At 37.8% G+C, this 18,519-nt stretch overlaps 1 protein-coding gene and 1 pseudogene across 3 annotated transcripts in view; one reads left to right on the top strand and one right to left on the bottom strand.

Annotated features, from left to right (window-relative positions):
• Positions 1-18,519, bottom strand: part of FAF1 (Fas associated factor 1) — a 483,348-nt gene that overhangs the window by 414,289 nt on the left and 50,540 nt on the right. For all 3 annotated transcript variants that reach the window (XM_081485543.1, XM_081485544.1, XM_081485542.1), the window contains exon 2: positions 12,172-12,240. Coding sequence is in view for 1 of the 3 variants with exons in the window: in XM_081485542.1 (XP_081341668.1) it covers positions 12,172-12,240 (69 nt within the window). In the remaining 2 variants the exon portion in view is untranslated. The remainder of the gene's footprint in view (positions 1-12,171; positions 12,241-18,519) is intronic.
• Positions 15,648-16,181, top strand: LOC145507916 (proline-rich protein 3 pseudogene; annotated as a pseudogene).

Below are 18,519 nucleotides of genomic sequence, written 5' to 3'. Positions count from 1 at the left end.
TTGCATCTCCCCCACAAAACAAAAGCCTTAATCTGAGAGGAGAAGGGCAACAACCATCGTCATCTTGGTGCACTTGTGATACCCAAGTAGAAATGGGAAAAAATCCTCTGCCCCAGGAAGAGGAGCAGGAAAACATGCTGGGCTCAGAACTATATCTGGAGAGAGACATGAGCTTTTGCAAAGGCCACAAATCCAAGGCCCAGGGACTCAATGCCTGCAGAAGCCTGAAATACAATCAGAAACAGAGAATGCCCCTCCAATTCCCATAGTCAGATGGCTAGCAAAGTACAGGTAATTTGCAAAAGATGCACCCTCTCTAAAAGATGATGCTGTGAAAGTGCTGCACTCAACATGCCAGCAAATTTGGAAAACTCAGCAGTGGCCACAGGGCTGAAAAAGGTCACTTTTCATTCCAATCCCAAAGAAGGGCAATGCCAAAGAATGCTCAAACTGCCATACAATTGCACTCATCTCACATGCTAGTAAAGTAATGCTCAAAATTCTCCAAGCCAGAATTCAGCAATATGTGAACCATGAACTTCCAGATGTTCAAGCTGGATTTAGAAAAGGCAGAGGAACCAGAGATCAAATTGCCAACATCCGATGGATCATCAAAACAGAAAGAGAGTTCCAGAAAAACATCTATTTCTGCTTTATTGACTATGCCAAACCTTGACTGTGTGGATCACAATAAACTGTGGAAAGAGATGGGAATACCAGACCACCTGACCTGCCTCTTGAGAAACCCGTATGCAGGTCAGGAAGCAACAGTTAGAACTGCACATGGACCAACAGACTGGTTCCAAATAGGAAAAGGAATACATCAAGGCTGTATAGTATCACCCGGCTTATTTAACTTCTATGCAGAGTACATCACGAGAAATGCTGGGCTAGATGAAGCACAAGCTGGAATCAAGATTGCCAGAACAAATATCAATAACCTCAGATATGCAGATGACACCACCTTTATGGCAGAAAGTGAAGAAGAACTAAAGAGCCTCTTGATGAAAGTGAAAGAAGAGAGTGAAAAAGCTGGCTTAAAACTGAGCATTGAAAAAACTAAGATCATAGCATTCAGTTCAATCACTTCACGGCCAACAGATGGGGAAACAATGGAAACAGTGAGAGACTTTATTTTCTTGGGCTCCAAAATCACTGCAAATAGTGATTGCAGCCATGAAATTAAAAGACACCTGCTCCTTGAAGAAAAGCTATGACAAATCTAGACAATCTACTAAAAAGCAGAGACATCACTTTGCCGACAAAGGTCCGTATAGTCAAAGCTATGGTTTTTCAAGCAGTTACGTACAGATGTGAGAGCTGGACAATAAGGAAGGCTGAGTGTCAAAGAACTGATTCTTTTTAACTGTAGCTGGAGTCTTGGAGAAGACTCTTGAGAGTCCCTTTGACTGCAAGGAGATCCAACCAGTCCATTCTAAAGGAAATCAATCCAATATTCACTAGAAGGACTGATGCTGAAGCTGGAGCTCCAATACTTTGGCCACCGGATGTGAAGAACTGACTTGCTGGAAAAGACCCTGATGCTGGGAAAGACTGAAGGCAGGAGGAGAAGAGGACGACAGAGGATGAGACGGTTGGATGGCATCACTGATTCGATGGATATGAGTTTTAGCAAGCTCTGGGAGATGGTGAAAGACAAGGAAGCCTGGCGTGCTGCAATCCATGGGGTCATAAAGAGTTGGACATGACTGAGCAACTGAACAACTACTATCTTACATAAAATGTCCAACTTTCAACAAAAATTGCAAAGCATACCAAAAGGCCATGTAAAGCACATTTGCAAGTAACAAGCAATCATCAGAAACCTACTTAGATAGGATACTAAAATTGACAGGGAACTTAAATGCCTATGATCAAAATATTAGAGACTTTAATGGGAAAAATAGACAACATATAAGATCATATGAAAAAAAATTTGGGGGGGTTAAAAAGGGAGAGAGTTACAAGAGGCTATGTTAGAAATTTAAAAAAATAATAATACAGTAACAGATGAAGAGTATCTTCAACAAGCTTATCAGTAAAATTGACACAAGGAAAGAATCAATGAACTTGAAGACAGGTCTAAAGAAACTACTCAAACTGAAACATATAGAAAAAAAAAGATAGGGAAAAACAGAACAGAGCATTAAAGATGTGAAGAACACCAAATCACACTATTTAATATATGCAACACAGAAGAAGAGAAAAAGAAAAGAGCAGGAAAACATAATAACCAAGAATTTTCAAAACCAACTAAAGAGAGCTGGTGGTTGCACAACACTGTGAATACACTATATACCACTCAACTATATACTTCAACTGTATGTTACATGAATCTAGTCTCAAAAAGAAAAAAAATCTTCAAAGTCACAGATCTAAGAACATCAAGCTGGATTACAAAAGCTACACACACACACACACACCCTTGGGTAGAACATAGTCAAACTGATGAAAAACAAAAAGAAAATCTTGACAGCCGTAGGAGAGGAAGAAGACATTACATACAAAGGAACAACTACAAAAACAGCAATGGACTTCTCTCCAGAGACCAAGCAAACTAGAAGATAACAGCATGGCATCTTTAAAAAGGCAGAGGGCAAGGAAAAAAAAAAAACAAAACTTTCAGTCCAGAATTCCATACCCACTGAAAGCATCTTTCAAAGCTGGAGACAAAACAAAGACTTCTCAGACTAAAAAAACTTATGAGAACTTACTGCAGCAAACCCACACTACCAGAAATAAAGGAAGTAGTTCAGGCAGAAGTATGATACCAGATAAAAACTTAAACCTACAGAAAGAAATAAAACAAACACAATTAAAATTTAATTATTTTTCCTTATATTTTATTGCTCTAAAAGGTAATTATCTTAAGAAAAATAGTAGCAACATATTATGTGTCATAGCATATGCAAAACTAAAATATATGAGAAAGTGAAAGTTGCTCAGTCATGTCCAACTCTTGGGACCCCCATGGACTATACGGTCCAAGGAATTCTCCAGGCCCAGACTACTGGAGTGGGTAGCCTTTCCCTCCTCCAGGGGATCTTCCCAACCCAAGTATCAAACCCAGGTCTTCTGCATTGCAGGCAGATTCTTAACCAGCTGAGCCACAAGGGAAGCCCAAAAATATATGAGAACAACAGTACAAAAATAGGTGAGAAGAATTGGAAATACAGTGATATAGGACCATCATACTACATACGTAACAGTATCTTATTATTTAAATGTAGATTCTGGTGGCTTAAAGATTGCATTTTAAAACCTACAACAACTACTAAAAAACAATTTCAGGAGAGATATTACAATAAATCAACAGAGGAGAAAAAATTAGTGGGAAAAAGTTTAGTGAAAAACAAGATATTTGTATTGTCTCAATGTATCTCCTCGTAAGATACTGCCTAATTACAAAGGTGAAGAAACCTGGGAGACATCGTTTTAACCAAGTGTCAAAGTTAACACCGTCAATAATAAGACACATTAACATTATGTACCTTCTGCTGCACCGAGAAGGCAATGGCAACCCACTCCAGTACTCTTGCCTGGAAAATCCCATGGATGGAGGAGCCTGGTAGGCTGCAGTGCATGGGGTTGCTAGAAGTCGGACACGACTGAGCAACTTCCCTTTCACTTTTCACTTTGATGCATTGGAGAAGGAAATGGCAACCCACTCCAGTGTTCTTGCCTGGAGAATCCCAGGGACGGGGGAGCCTGGGGGGCTGTCGTCTATGGGGTCGCACAGAGTCGGACACGACTGAAGCGCCTTAGCAGCTGCACCGAGAAAGGCACAAAATTACATGTGCAATATTCTTGCCAAGAATGTATAAGCTCAGTCAATCATGAGAAACATCATACAAATCTCAACTTAGCAATATATTGCATGATATCTGAAATGTCATGGTCTCCAAAAGTGTCATGGTCATGAAAAAAAGATCACAGATTAGAAAGGGCTAGAAAGACATGAAAACTAAATGCATTGTGGATCTCAGATCAAATACTGAACCAAAAAAAGTACATTAACAGAATATCTAGTGATATTCAAATAAAGTCTGTTGTTCAGTTAATAGTATTGTAGCAACAGTATAACAGTACCAAAATATAGTACTATACCAATTGTATTGTGTTTATGCAAGATGTTAACATTACAAGTCTGATGAAGGGTATCAAGAACACTGCACTATTCTGCAACTCTTCTGTAAGTCCCTAGCATTTTTAGATGTTCTCATGCCCTACACACATTGTTATACATGCTCCAGAGTTATGGAAACTCATTCATAATGAAATTGTTTAGTTTGTAAGTCATGCCCGACTCTTTTGCAACCCCATGGACTGTGACTGCCAGGCTCCTCTGACCATGTGATTTCACAGGCAAGAATACTGGAATGGATTGCCATTTCCTTCTCCAGGGGATCTTCCCGATTCAGGGATCGAACCTGTGACTAACTAACACAGAGTATAATTAGTCTTAGAGTACCTTAATATCTGAGAAACTATGAAACTATGTTTATCACTGTTTACTATGGAGAGAGTTTAAGCTTAGCTATGATTTTTTTTAAACATACAGCAAGTCTGTGTTTGACAGAAATCTGCCCACAAGAGAAAGAAGTATTAAATGAGGACCCCAAAAAATATAATTAAAAAATTACTAAAATATCATGTTAAACAAAACCTAAACCAAACAACAAAAGCCAAAAATAGATTATTAAAAGAAAGTGAAGTTGTTGAGAGTAGATCTTAAGCATTCTCATCTCGAAAAAAAAAAAAATGTTTAATAAGAAAAATAAGTAGAGGGAATGAAGAAAACGAGAAGCACAGGATACATAGGAAGGAACTATAAATGTTTTTATGTGAACATTTTTTTTTTTATGTGAACATTTTAAGCACGATTTTACTTAAAGACAGAAATACAACTAAACTTTTTAAGAAACTATATTGTCATTAAGTAGCAAATTATTTAAAAATTGTCAGTATAATTACAAAGTTCTAAAGATAGGAATTTAAAATACCATATTACTTTTTCTTTCCAAGCACATACTGATTTATGTCAGCTAATCCTTGAAACCAGCAGAAAGAACAGCAAGTCATCACATTTACAGGTGTAGCCACTAAACCACTTATTTTGCTGCAATGATATTTTGTTTAAACCACTTCCAGTAACAGAAATAAATTAGTTAAATATAACATCAAGGCAATCAGTTGAAAATAAACCCATTTTTCAAATGAAGTTAACTTGTAAGTTAGCAAGCTTTGTAAAATATCAAGATCAAACTACATCTAATTGAACTGAACAACTGTAAAAACAAAACCATGTACATTTTCATCTTCTTTTAAATGTTTAAGTCATAGCCTTTGGCTTAATTTCATAGCAGTAAGGGGACTCCTTACTACATGCTCATTTGAAGAGTGTACCTGTGCTCTAAATCATAGGTTAGATAAGTAGTACTAGAAATCAATAAATATTAGGCCACATTTCCAAATTTCACTTAACAATGGGCATATCATTTATTTCCTGCCGGGTGATTAACATACCACATTCTCACCAAGTCTTAAACCCTCTGAACTTTTATCTATCATGTGTTTTATAAAAGAGGAGATGTCTGGTTTATGTAATAGAGTAGTTCTAGAACTAGATTACATCCAAAGGAAAAGTAACATATGAAGCAAAAGCCAATAACGAAATAAGCAGAAAGTTAAGTTGCAGTCTGGGGGAAAATGTGGACCTCAAACAGTTTTGATTTAATAATGTGAACCATTAACTGTAAGTTTAGTAAACTGAGAATTTCATGTTTGTAAAAACTCAAGTTTTCCTTTGAAAGGCAGAAAACAATTCTTTCATACCCACTTCATTATACATTAAGTAGAAGTGATCTTTTATCACACTTAGTTTTCTCCTGAGAGGCAGAATTGTGAAAAACTTCAAATAGGTTGGATTAGAGGTTTCTTTACGGTAGAATGGTACAACCAGAAATAAATAGGAGTGAAAAAATTTTTTGAGATGCCAAGAAAAAAACTTGCAAAGAAAAGGATTTATTTGTGAATAATACTTCTCAAAAAGCCACAACAGGTAGAAACCATCTAACTTTTATTCGTAAGATAATGAAATCAGTCCAATCTATTCCTTATGTAACTGGGCCTCCCTCTTTCCTCAAATCTTATGTTTGCCAGATAAGGAAGACTGACAGCAGTAAGAGTCACAAGTCTAAACAGCAAAGACTTTTCCAATATCCAAATAATGGAAATGGAAAATAGACTTAAAAATAAGTATGCTAACAACAAAATCAGTCAAATATTTTAGTAAGCAACTACCATGTGCTAAAACAAAATATAATAAGAAATATAATTCCTTTCCTCCAGAATATTAGAACCTATTTGAAATCAGAGCATAAACATATTTAAATTACCATTATGTAACTATAGCAAAAGCTCTTTCATTTGACAATGTGAAATAAGCTGTGAGTGACAGAAAGAAAAGTACAGGAGTTCAGAAAAGATTAACACACTACAGAAAATCTAGTAACCTTAAAACTATAATATTAAAGCTATTAAAATTTTAAAGGGGAAACCTGAGTTCAAAACCACAGTTTTACCCCTTATTAGCTGAATGAGCATGAACAATTTACTTAAAGCACTGGGCCTCAGTTTCTCATCTATGAAATAAAGATGATATCTACCTAGCTACCTTAAAGACAATATCTACTGCTGGGAAGATTAAATGAAATAATGTAGGTAAATCACTTGACATGATACCTAGCACAAAGCAGACCCTCAATAAAAGGAGAGAAGGTAGAGGTGGGTGGATGATGGTCAAATTACAAAGTGAGAAACTGAAAACTTCTGTAGAATTTTAAAGGGCTTATAGTTCCATAAAACAAGGTAAACAAAGAAGGCTACAGCAAAGGAGGAGAAACTGATATGATAAGGTATTCCTTCACAGTAAAATCTCTTTTGTCACAGCAAAGATCTGTGTAAATATAAGCCAGTGTCTAATGGCCTTTGATGAGGCCCAGCACTCAATGCTTGGCTGCTTTCTGACGATGACAGAGACTCATTATGTCACTGGTTAGACTAGTTCATTCATAAAACCGCAGGTGTTCATAACACTGTATAAAGTAGCAAAGCAATGCACATTCGAGGAACTCTATAGCCATATCTTGAGTAAGGTAGAAGAAGAAATTGTTCATCACATTTCAGGATAATTATTAAAACACATTTCTTCAAAAGTGAAAATTGGTGGAATGGAAATGTCTCAAAGCACCTCAATGAATCTCAAAATGAGACAGATTATGTGTATAATTTTCCTTGAGTTTGACTCTTTAGATTTACTGTCTTTACTATAAACTTCTATTAATACAAAATTATTTTTGAAGACTAGAAATTCAGTAATGATCCAAAATTGGACACACTGATTTGTTTCACTCTTGCCGTAAGTTGGGACATGTAGTTAAAGATAAATACAAGCACTCTGAATAGAGCCTTTCTTCAACAAAGCAGCTATGTCAGCACAGGCAGCAAATTAGAGCAGAAACTGAGTGCAAAGTTCAAAAATCATTTCCAAAGAGCATGGAGTACTTAAAATGTAGTATGGCTAGGTTAATGTTTACTTGTACTTTATTTCACTTAGCATTGGGTTATTAAGTATACGTCAAATAGCTTCCCTTGGATCTCCTAGAGCTCAGTGGAAATTTTAATTTATTGAAGGAGTTCCATATATATAGACCTTCCATGAAACAACTAGCACAGCATCTTGTCCATTATCTATGTCATAAAGCTGTTAAGAGGATTAATCAAAATGATAATACACACAAGTATTTCAAACTTATAAAGTTCCATTAAAATATTTACTTGTACTATAATTCATAATTGACTTTTTATAGAATATTATTAGAAATTCAGACATAAACAGACTCTTCATAAATATTTAATGTTTCAGAGATATTGAGTATAAACTAGTCCAAATTCCTTAATTTTATATGACATTCAGAGAGAAGTAACTTGGCCTAGGCCATACTGAATAAAATTGTAACAAGAAGTTTGAAAAGTCAGGGCCCTTGATTCAAGACGAATACAATGGGTTTACCATGATAGTTAGCTGCCTCGTATTTTGATTACTCAAAATAAACACAAGCTGCACAGACTACCACTCTCCATTGGCCCAAAATCTTCTACACTGAAAACAGAATATGAGCAGTGGGTCAATACTGGAGCCCAAATTTATAATTTATAATATATAGTGATCATGTAGCATATTCCCATGTAAGAAGGTAATCCTTTGGTAAAAGATTCTAATTCATTGTTAATAATTCTTCCTTAGGTATTCACCTTTCTGGATGTACACTGAAAATACTTGTCTGCAATGAAGGAATCACTGCAATGACATTAATCTTAACTAAAAATGCAAGACAAGGTGAAAAATGTAAGTCTGAAGTAGATAGAGATACGGGGAGTAATACTACAGGATTCACATCCAGTAGATCATTATCTCAAGATGCTTACCAATATTATTAAAGTTAATGTTTTTATAATGTTATTAATGTTATTTTGTTTTCAGAATTTAGCATATATAAGCCAACCTGCAGTCGTCCCCAAAATAAGCAGTCAATTGTAAGACACTTAAAACATTGGGTTTGGAAGCACTGCTCTGTGGATAGCTATATAATGAAAATAATGTACAGGATCAGAGAAAGTGACTAATAATTAAAGTTGCTAGGACTGGGCTTTCATATAAAGTTCTTTTTTATTTGTATGTCTAAATCTATAAAATGGCAACAATATTTGCAATCATTACTTTTTCAGGAAGTTATACCCATTTCTTAGTATAATATGCATGTATAAAAGACCACCTGTCTTATCAATTTTTCAGTACACTTCAGACACCATATAGTATTAACATGTTCTTAAGCTTCCATTGTATCAAACTTAAAGCTGGGTAAACTGTAAGCATTCAGTACCAACAGAATGAGTTTTCTGTTACTGGACTTTTTAAATCTCATTACAATTCCAGACCGTGACGCCTAACTTACATTCCTCTCCACATCTCTAGTAAAATATGCACAAAAACACTGGAGGAGATGTCTAACTGATACGTACAGCAAATTTAAAATACAAACATGTCCTAAGTTAAAAGCTTAAACTATACAAACTCTTCCACAAGGCCCATAAAATACAAAGCAGTGATAATCATAATTTAAAAACACAAAATACAATGCACAGACAAAATATATAAAATACCACATAAAAAGTTTCATCATCCTAACGAAAGTTTGAACTAGTAATGGATTATTCAAAATACTTGATTTGTTTTTTAAAAACCACAATGTAAAGTGAGTACTACATAAAAACAAGGTAAATGAGGACTTTTACAGAGTAAGACAGTTACACAACATAGCAACTGTTTACTGTGGATAAAAGTGGATTATTTGCAAAGAAAAGCCAGCTATGACAAATATTTCAAAAAAAAAGCCAGTTTAAAACTGTGAAAGATGGCCCAACAAAGGATGTTTGGGCCCAACAAGGATGAGATTGCATTTCTGCAGAAAGATAGCATCAGTGTTTTTAGTCCAAATGCTATTTTAATATTTTTCCAAATTTTAACTCACAGTTGGAGAATACCTGTATCATTCAAATTTAACTACCTGGGAAAATTCTCCTCTTGCAATATTCTAGATTATTGGGTTGAGAAAATATCCAGATCTAGTAAGAATTTAACCTTCAAAACTAATGAAACAGACCAATATGAAGCAGACTAGGAAAGAACTTCTATCCATTCCCCCAAAATGGTAATTCTTACCTCCAAGACCTGCAGTCCCTTACTCCCAACATACAACCTCCCTTTACTCCAGTACCATTCATGAGTGGCTTAGTGAGATTTTTAACCTTAACCAGTAATTTGCATCAGCCTCTCCAAGAGATACTCTAAAAATATACATACTAAATAAAGCAATGTTCTTGCTATTGCAAAAGAAGTTTCAAGACAAGAAACCTGGTGGTATTATTTCAAATTAGCTACTGTCCTTTCCCCCTTCCACCACATAGAAATCAGGAATATGACACCTCTATCATGCTTTGTTAAGAGAATCACAGTGGTGAAAGCATGGTTTTGAAGTCAGGCCACACAAATATTTATAAACTTTGACAAGTGCTAAACCATGAAAAAATAAGATAATGAAACAGGCAATCTTAAAAATGTATGTAAGTCAGTAGAAATTTAAATTAGCGCAACCAATCTGGAAGGTAGTATAACTATAATTATCCAAAAGCCTAAAAATATGTTTATAGTTTGACCCAGAAACTCAAATTATTAATTGAACTTATTCACTGTCTTCCAGGAAAACAGTAGGTTAAATATGCAAGGATGAATGTACAAGAATGTCTTCTAATGTATATAATTCCAAAATATCACAGAAATTCTAACTATCTAACAGCACAAGACTGACTGGTCAAACTACTCTGCTATAATCACACCATAAAGCACCAGCCAAACATTAAACACTAGAGAGAATGATGAACAGTCACATTTACTCAAACAGAAAGATATTCATGATAGCCCATTCAGTGAAAAACTCAGACTACAAAACGGTAGGAGTAGAAAACTATAATTTGCACTAAACAAAAAAATTTATATCGTATAATTAAAAGAAAACATTCTGGAATAACATACACAAAAAAGTTAAACAATAACTATCTCTAAATGATGGAATTAGAAGTGATTATTAATTTATCCTTTATAAATTAATAGTGGTAAACCTACACAAAACACATAGATAATTAAGTTGATAATATAAATCCATGTATGGACTTGAACATAGCTATATATCTAAGCTCTATTATTATCTTGAGTTTTGACTTTTGAAAATTAACATTTCTTCAAAATTCTAATTTAGACTTCTTTAGGATTTCAACGGCATTGAGAGATATCTGTGTCATCCCAACACAACCAACACCGTTCCTATACTACTGTATGATTTATTTTTAGTTTGCTTTGCAGTTGTAAATAAAATACAATTTTGTCAATGTGCAGTGCTATGCTGGGCCTTGCCGTCTTTGTTACTGCCCAACCCCCTCCAAAAAAAAAAACTAAACCATTTCTATAATAAACTGCCTGAAGTTCATAAGGAAAACCACAGCACAATGCCACTTCTTTACTAGCTTTAGAAAAGAGTAATCATCAGTGAGGCACCCCCACCTCCACCCCAAGAGGAGGAGAAACATCAAGTAGACTTATTCAGACATTCAACAAGTTTGACTTCTCTCTCCTTCCAAACATCTCTACCACAATACTACAGGGGAAAATGAACCTTAATATACAGTAAGAGAAGTTTAAAGATAATTGAAATTACCTAAGATTTCATAATAATTTAGCAATTTAATACTGAACTAAATATGAACTTCATATTAAATATATGACATTCAGATTGTCCTCATTCAGATTAGAATTATAGGTAGACCATGTATAATATGGTGAACCACCTATAAGTAATGCTAAAGACATTCAAGAATTCATAAAATTTCATCGTCAAGATAATGAGTTAGTTGTTCAGTTGTATTCAACTCTTTGCGACCCTATGGAGTAAGGCCCACCAGGTTCCTCTGTCCATGGAATTCTCCAGGCAAGAACATTGGAGTGGGTTGCCATCTCCTACTTCAGGGGATCTTCCTGACCCAGGGATCGAACCCCCATTTCCTGCACTGCAGGCAGATTCTTTACGATCCTAGCCATCAGAGAAGCCCAGATAAAGAAAAAAGCACTTGAAATAAGTCAGATAGTGAAAGACAAATACTGCATGATTTCACTTATATGTGTAATCTACAAAAAAAACCAAATCATAACAGAGTAAAGTGATAGTAGCTAGGTGTGGGTGGAGAATGAGTAAAGGTGTTCAAAAGGTTACAAACTTCCAGTTTTAACATGAATAAGTTCTGGGGATCCAATGTATAGCATGGTAACTATAGTTAACAATACTGTATCATATGCTTGAAAGTTGCTAAAAGAGTAATCTTATAAGTTCTCAGCCAAAAAAAAACCACATAACTATGAATGTGTTAACTAACCTTACTGTAGTAACCAGTTTGCAATATATATGTACATCAAATCATCACACTGTACACTTTACACTTACACAATGTTGTTTCTCAAGTATATCTCAATAAAGCTGGAAAAAAGAAAAAAGCACTTACCACTAAGTCCCAATTATTTTGTTCAAGCAATGTAATAGCTTCATCAATGTTTTCAATGCCAGTACATGCCTGAAAACAAAGTAAGAATTTTAGATAGAATTTTGGGAATGAGAGGTTAATTAGCGTTGAAAGAAATAAACAGCATAATGTGCAATTTAAGTTTGAACAGGTATGTGAACAAAGCCAAGACACTAAATGCCTAACACTTCTAAGCATTTTACACAGATGGTTTGAAAACTCTTCATTACAATATAACTTACCATTACACTGAAGTAAAAGACAATAAAGTAACAGTTCAGTTCAGTTCAGTCGCTCAGTCGTGTCCGACTCTTTGCAATCCCGTGAATTGCAGCACGCAAGGCCTCCCTGTCCATCACCAACTCCCGGAGACTATCCAAACCCATGTCCATCGAGTCGGTGATGCCATCCAACCATCTCATCCTCTGTCGTCCCATTCTCCCCCCGCCCCCAATCCTACACAGCATTAGGGTTTTGTCCAATGAGTCAACCCTTCGCATGAGGTGGCCAAAGTATTGGAGCTTCAGCTTCAACATCAGACCTTCCAATGAACACCCAGGACTGATCTCTTTTAGGATGGATTGATTGGATCTCCTTGCAGTCCAAGGGACTCTCAAGAGTCTTCTCCAACACCACAGTTCAAAAGCATCAATTCTGCGGCACTCAGCTTTCTTCACCGTCCAACTCTCATCCATACCTGACCACTGGAAAAACCATAGCCTTGACTAGATGGACTTTTGTTGGCAAAGTAATGTCTCTGCTTTTAAATATGCTATCTAGGTTGGCCATAAGCTTCCTTCCAAGGAGTAAGCGTCTTTTAATTTCATGGTTGCAGTCACCACCAGCAGTGATTCCGGAGCCCCAAAAAATAAAGTTTGACACTGTTTCCACTGTTTCCCCATCTATTTCCCATAGGTGGCCAATATGCTAATGGAGATCAGTGGAGAAATAACTCCAGAAAGAATGATGGGATGGAGCCAAAGCAAAAACGATACCCAACTGTGGATGTGACAGGTGATAGACGCAAAGTCCAATGCTGTAAAGAGCAATATTGCATAGGAACCTGGAATGTTAGGTCCATGAATCAAGGCAACCTGGAAGTGGTCAAACAGGAGATGGCAAGAGTGAACGTCGACATTCTAGGAATCAGCGAACTAAGATGGACTGGAATGGGTGAATTTAACTCAGATGACCATTATATCTACTACCGTGGGCAAGAATCCCTTAGAAGAAATGGAGTAGCCATCATGGTCAACAAAAGAGTCCAAAATGCAGTACTTGGATGCAATCTCAAAAACGACAGAATGATCTCTGTTCGTTTCCAAGGCAAACCATTCAATATCACGGTAATCCAAGTCTGTGCCCCAACCAGTAATGCCGAAGAAGCTGAAGTTGAACGGTTCTATGAAGACCTACAAGACCTTCTAGAACTAACACCCAAAAAAGATGTCCTTTTCATTATAGGGGACTGGAATGCAAAAGTAGGAAGTCAAGAAACACCTGGCGTAACAGGCAAGTTTGGCCTTGGAGTACAGAATGAAGCAGGGCAAAGGCTAATAGAGTTTTGTCACGAGAACGCATTGGTAATAGCAAACACCCTATTCCAACAACACAAGAGAAGACTCTACACGTGGACATCACCAGATGGTCAACACCGAAATCAGATTGACTATATTCTTTGCAACCAAAGATGGAGAAGCTCTATACAGTCAGCAAAAACAAGACCAGGAGCAGACTGTGGCTCAGATCATGAACTGCTTATTGCCAAATTCAGACTTAAATTGAAGAAAGTAGGGAAAACCTCTAGACCATTCAGGTATGACCTAGATCAAATCTCTTATGAGTATACAGTCGAAGTGACAAATAGATTTAAGGGACTAGACCTGATAGATAGAGTGCCTGATGAACTATGGACAGAGGTTCGTGACATTGTACAGGAAACAGGGATCAAGACAATCCCCATGGAAAAGAAATGCGAAAAAGCAAAATGGCTGTCTAAGGAGGCCTTACAGATAGCTGGGAAGAGAAGAGAAGCGAAAAGCAAAGGAGAAAAGGAAAGATATTCCCATCTGAATGCAGAGTTCCAAAGAATAGCAAGGAGAGATAAGAAAGCCTTCCTCAGCGATCAGTGCAAAGAAATAGAGGAAAACAACAGATTGGGAAAGACTAGAGATCTCTTCAAGAAAATTAGAGATACCAAAGGAACATTTCATGCAAAGACAGGCTCGATAAAGGGCAGAAATGGTATGGACCTAACAGAAGCAGAAGATATTAAGAAGAGGTGGCAAGAATACACAGAAGAACTGTACAAAAAAGAGCTTCACGACCCAGATAATCACGATGGTGTGATCGCTCACCTAGAGCCAGATATCCTGGAATGTGAAGTCAAGTGGGCCTTAGAAAGCATCACTACGAACAAAGCTAGTGGAGGTGATGGAATTCCAGTGGAGCTATTTCAAATCCTCAGAGATGATGCTGTGAAAGTGCTGCACTCGATATGCCAGCAAATTTGGAAAACTCAGCAGTGGCCACAGAACTGGAAAAGGTCAGTTTTTGTTCCAATCCCAAAGAAAGGCAATGCCAAAGAATGCTCAAACTACCGCACAATTGCACTCATCTCACATGCTAGTAAAGTAATGCTCAAAATCCTCCAAGCCAGGCTTCAGCAATACGTGAACCATGAACTTCCAGATGTTCAAGCTGGTTTTAGAAAAGGCAGAGGAACCAGAGATCAAATTGCCAATATCCGCTGGATCATCAAAAAAGCAAGAGAGTTCCAAAAAAACATCTATTTCTGCTTTGTTGACTATGCCAAAGCTTTTGACTGTGTGGATCACAATAAACTGTGGAAAATTCTGAAAGAAATGGGAATACCAGACCACCTGACGTGCCTCTTGAGAAACCTGTATGCAGGTCAGGAAGCAACAGTTAGAACTGGACATGGAACAACAGACTGGTTCCAAATAGGAAAAGGAGTACGTCAAGGCTGTATATTGTCACCCTGCTTATTTAACTTATATGCAGAGTACATCAGGAGAAACGCTGGATTGGAAGAAACACAAGCTGGAATCAAGATTGCCGGGAGAAATATCAATAACCTCAGATATGCGGATGACACCACCCTTATGGCAGAGAGTGAAGAACTAAAGAGCCTCTTGATGAAGGTGAAGGAGGAGAGTGAAAAAGTTGGCTTAAAGCTCAACGTTCAGAAACTAAGATCGTGTCATCTGGTCCCATCACTCCATGGGAATAAAGTAATAAAGTATGTTTAAATGCTGATTGGAGCCCAGGATGATCACTACATTTCTATCAGCCCAGGACAACTTCTATTAAACAGCTTCTGATGAACAATCATGTGTTCAAAAAATGAACTTTGATCCATAGTTCGCACTTGATTCAAAAATTAACTCAAAATAATAACAGACAAAATACTCACTGCAGCCACTGCCAGAACCACAATGCTGAAAGGAAAGCAACAGCAGCAGCAGCCCTCACTGCCAGAGCAGGAGGAGACTGGAGAGGGCTAAAAGTCCCATCAGACTACCTAGCCTTCGAGGCCCTCCTGTCATGGCAGTGAAAACCCTGGTGACCCCAAGTCAGCTCTTCACACAGGTCCTCCAGGATCAAGGCAAACAATGATTCCACCACTGCTCAGTCTCCCATCTCCTCCCTGGGGCAGGGAGAAGGGTTAAGCCTCAGATCTGGTTCATGTGGTCACAGCTGGTAGGGGGCCAATGCTGAACTGCCTTTTCCTGGACCAGGCCACAGGGATCTCTCCAGGGAGGCTTTTGCAAAAAGCGGAGAAACCCTTGAAGTCTCACAAGCTGGTCTCTTACTAAGAATACCTGCCCATCCAAGGATGGACCCCAGGTTATGAAAGACAAGATTCACCTGCCCTGTCTGCTGACGCTTTGCCAAAAAGGTCCATTGTTCATATGGGGACTGATCTCTGTGTCTTCTACCACCCAGGCATCAATGGACCTCCTCTGTGAGACTGTGCCTTCCCACGGCCCTCTGTAACCTACCGGCCATATACTTCCCTGTGGCCCTGTGATGGCTACTGTGGGGCTGTTCCATCAGTCAGTGACACCCACTCCCTTGGCCACCTCCCTCATTTGGGGTCCAAAGTTGTGTTTCATCACTGGTGCACACTGTACATACTTCTGATCCAGCCTCCAGAGACTCATTTTCAGGACCCCATCCTTTGCTCTGTTCAGCTGCCTCCTGGATCCTCTTCCCCCTAGCCAATGACTGCTGAACAGGAAACTTCTTTGGTGCTGTTTCTTATTCATCTGTCCACCCAGCCTCCAGGGTTACCCTTAATACCTGAGAGGCAGAGAGCAGTTCCCTTCTTCTAGCTGCTTTTTTTAAAGTTCTTTATATGTCACAACCCCTACACCCAATAGTGTCAGCTACTCTGTGAAACTCACCAGCTGGTCTGATCCCAGGTCAAGTTTGAATGACTGGTAGTCATACTCCCTGAATGGCTACACTTCCTGTTTTCAAGTTTCATAGTTTCTGCATCAATAGCATGATCCCCACTACTATGGTCTCTGGTCAGTATACTTTGTGAAACTGTGTGTCACCTCATAGCCTTTCTTGGTGTTCACATAATCTTTATCACTTTCAACAGTATAGTACTCTTTTCTCCCCAATTGAGTGAGGCCACTGTACTGTCTAGACTTTCCCCACCTCCCAACATGGAAAAATTATGAAACTTAACACAAGACTGCCTTTCTGGTTCTCCCCATTCTTCCAGTGCCAATTTCTTTGGGTCTTACATAGGCCCAAGAGATGTCCTCTAAGTATCAGATGGGCCTACCCTATGTCCTCTTCAGCCCATTTTACTTAAGATTACATCTCTGTGAGGTCACCAGCCCTTTTGCTTGAATTCTGTGAATCTCCCCCTAGCCTATCTTTGGGTAGAACCTAGACAGTACTGTTGCCTACTCCCAACCTTCTTTCCCTAAATCCGTGGCACTCACTGTTGTCTATGAAAATGGCAGTGAACAGATTCAGTTTTGAACCGGCCCTAAGGAAAGAGGTCGGAGTTGTATGGGCAAAAGGGAGGAATAAGAGCCGTTGGAGAACTGAGAACGAATTATTTTAACTTTTTTTATATTAGTAACAAATGCAGTGGAAAATAAACAAATACATACACACCTAAATAAATAAATAAATAACAGACTTAAAGTAAAACCCCAAACTACATAGCCTCTAGATTTATACTGTTGTATATGGTAGCTACTACACACATATGGCTGGTGAGCCCTTGAAGTGTAGTTCAACTGAGTTAAGATGTGCTGTGTTAAATACATACCAGTGTAGGACTTAGTACAAAGATTAAAATGGAAAGTATCTCATTAATAATTGTGCTAATGAAGAAATGTTGAAATAATCATTTAAAGTATATTGGCTGAAGGGCTTCCCTGGTGGCTCTGTGGTAAAGAGTCCACCTGCCAATACAGGAGACAGGGTTAGATCCTTGGTCGCAGAATATTCCACGTGCTACAGAGTAGCTAAGCTCACCCACACAACACAACTACTGAGTCTGTGCTCTAGAGCCCAGGAACTGCAACTACTGAAGCCCATGCGCCCTAGAGCCCGTGCTCCACAACAACAGAAGCCACTGCAATGAGATGCTCACGCACCTCAATGAGAGAGTGGCTTCTGCTCCCCATAGCTAGAGAAAAGCCCACGCAGCAACAAAGACCCAGCACAGCCTAAATAAACAAACATAATTATTAAAAATAAAATATACTGGCTTGAATAAAACACATTTAAATTTATTTTACCTGTTTCTTTTTTGTTTCTTAACGTGAACACTAAAAAAAATTTATTACGTATATGATTCATTCTATTTCTAATGCTATTCTAGAAGGAAATATTTGTGACATTTAGATACAAAAGCAAAAGTACAATCAAAAAAACTGATAAAATGGACTTTACTAAGAACTACCACTCACGAAGACCGAAACAGACATTTCTCCAAAGAAGACACAGAGATAGCCAAGAGGCACACGAGAAGATGTCAAACATCACTAATTATCAGAGAAAGGTAAATCAAAATGACAATGAGATATCACCTCCCACCAGCCAGAAAGGCTATCATCAAAAAATTCACAAACAATAAATGCTGGAGAGAGTGTGGAGAGAAGGGAACCTTCCTATACTGTTGGTGGGAATGTAAATTGGTACAGCCACTGTGGAGAACAGTATGGAGGTTGCTTAAAAACTAAAAACAGAGCTATCATATGACCCCACAATCCATTCCTGGGCATATATCCAGAAACAAACATGATCCAAAAAGATAAATACACCCCAATGTTC

This window comes from Giraffa tippelskirchi, chromosome 5, assembly GCF_054371585.1.
Source record: "Giraffa tippelskirchi isolate mGirTip1 chromosome 5, T2T-mGirTip1v1.2.pri, whole genome shotgun sequence".
Taxonomy (NCBI): Eukaryota; Metazoa; Chordata; class Mammalia; order Artiodactyla; family Giraffidae; genus Giraffa; species Giraffa tippelskirchi.
The sequence above is the reverse complement of the archived record's forward strand: the minus strand, read 5'-3'. Positions and strand labels throughout refer to the sequence as shown.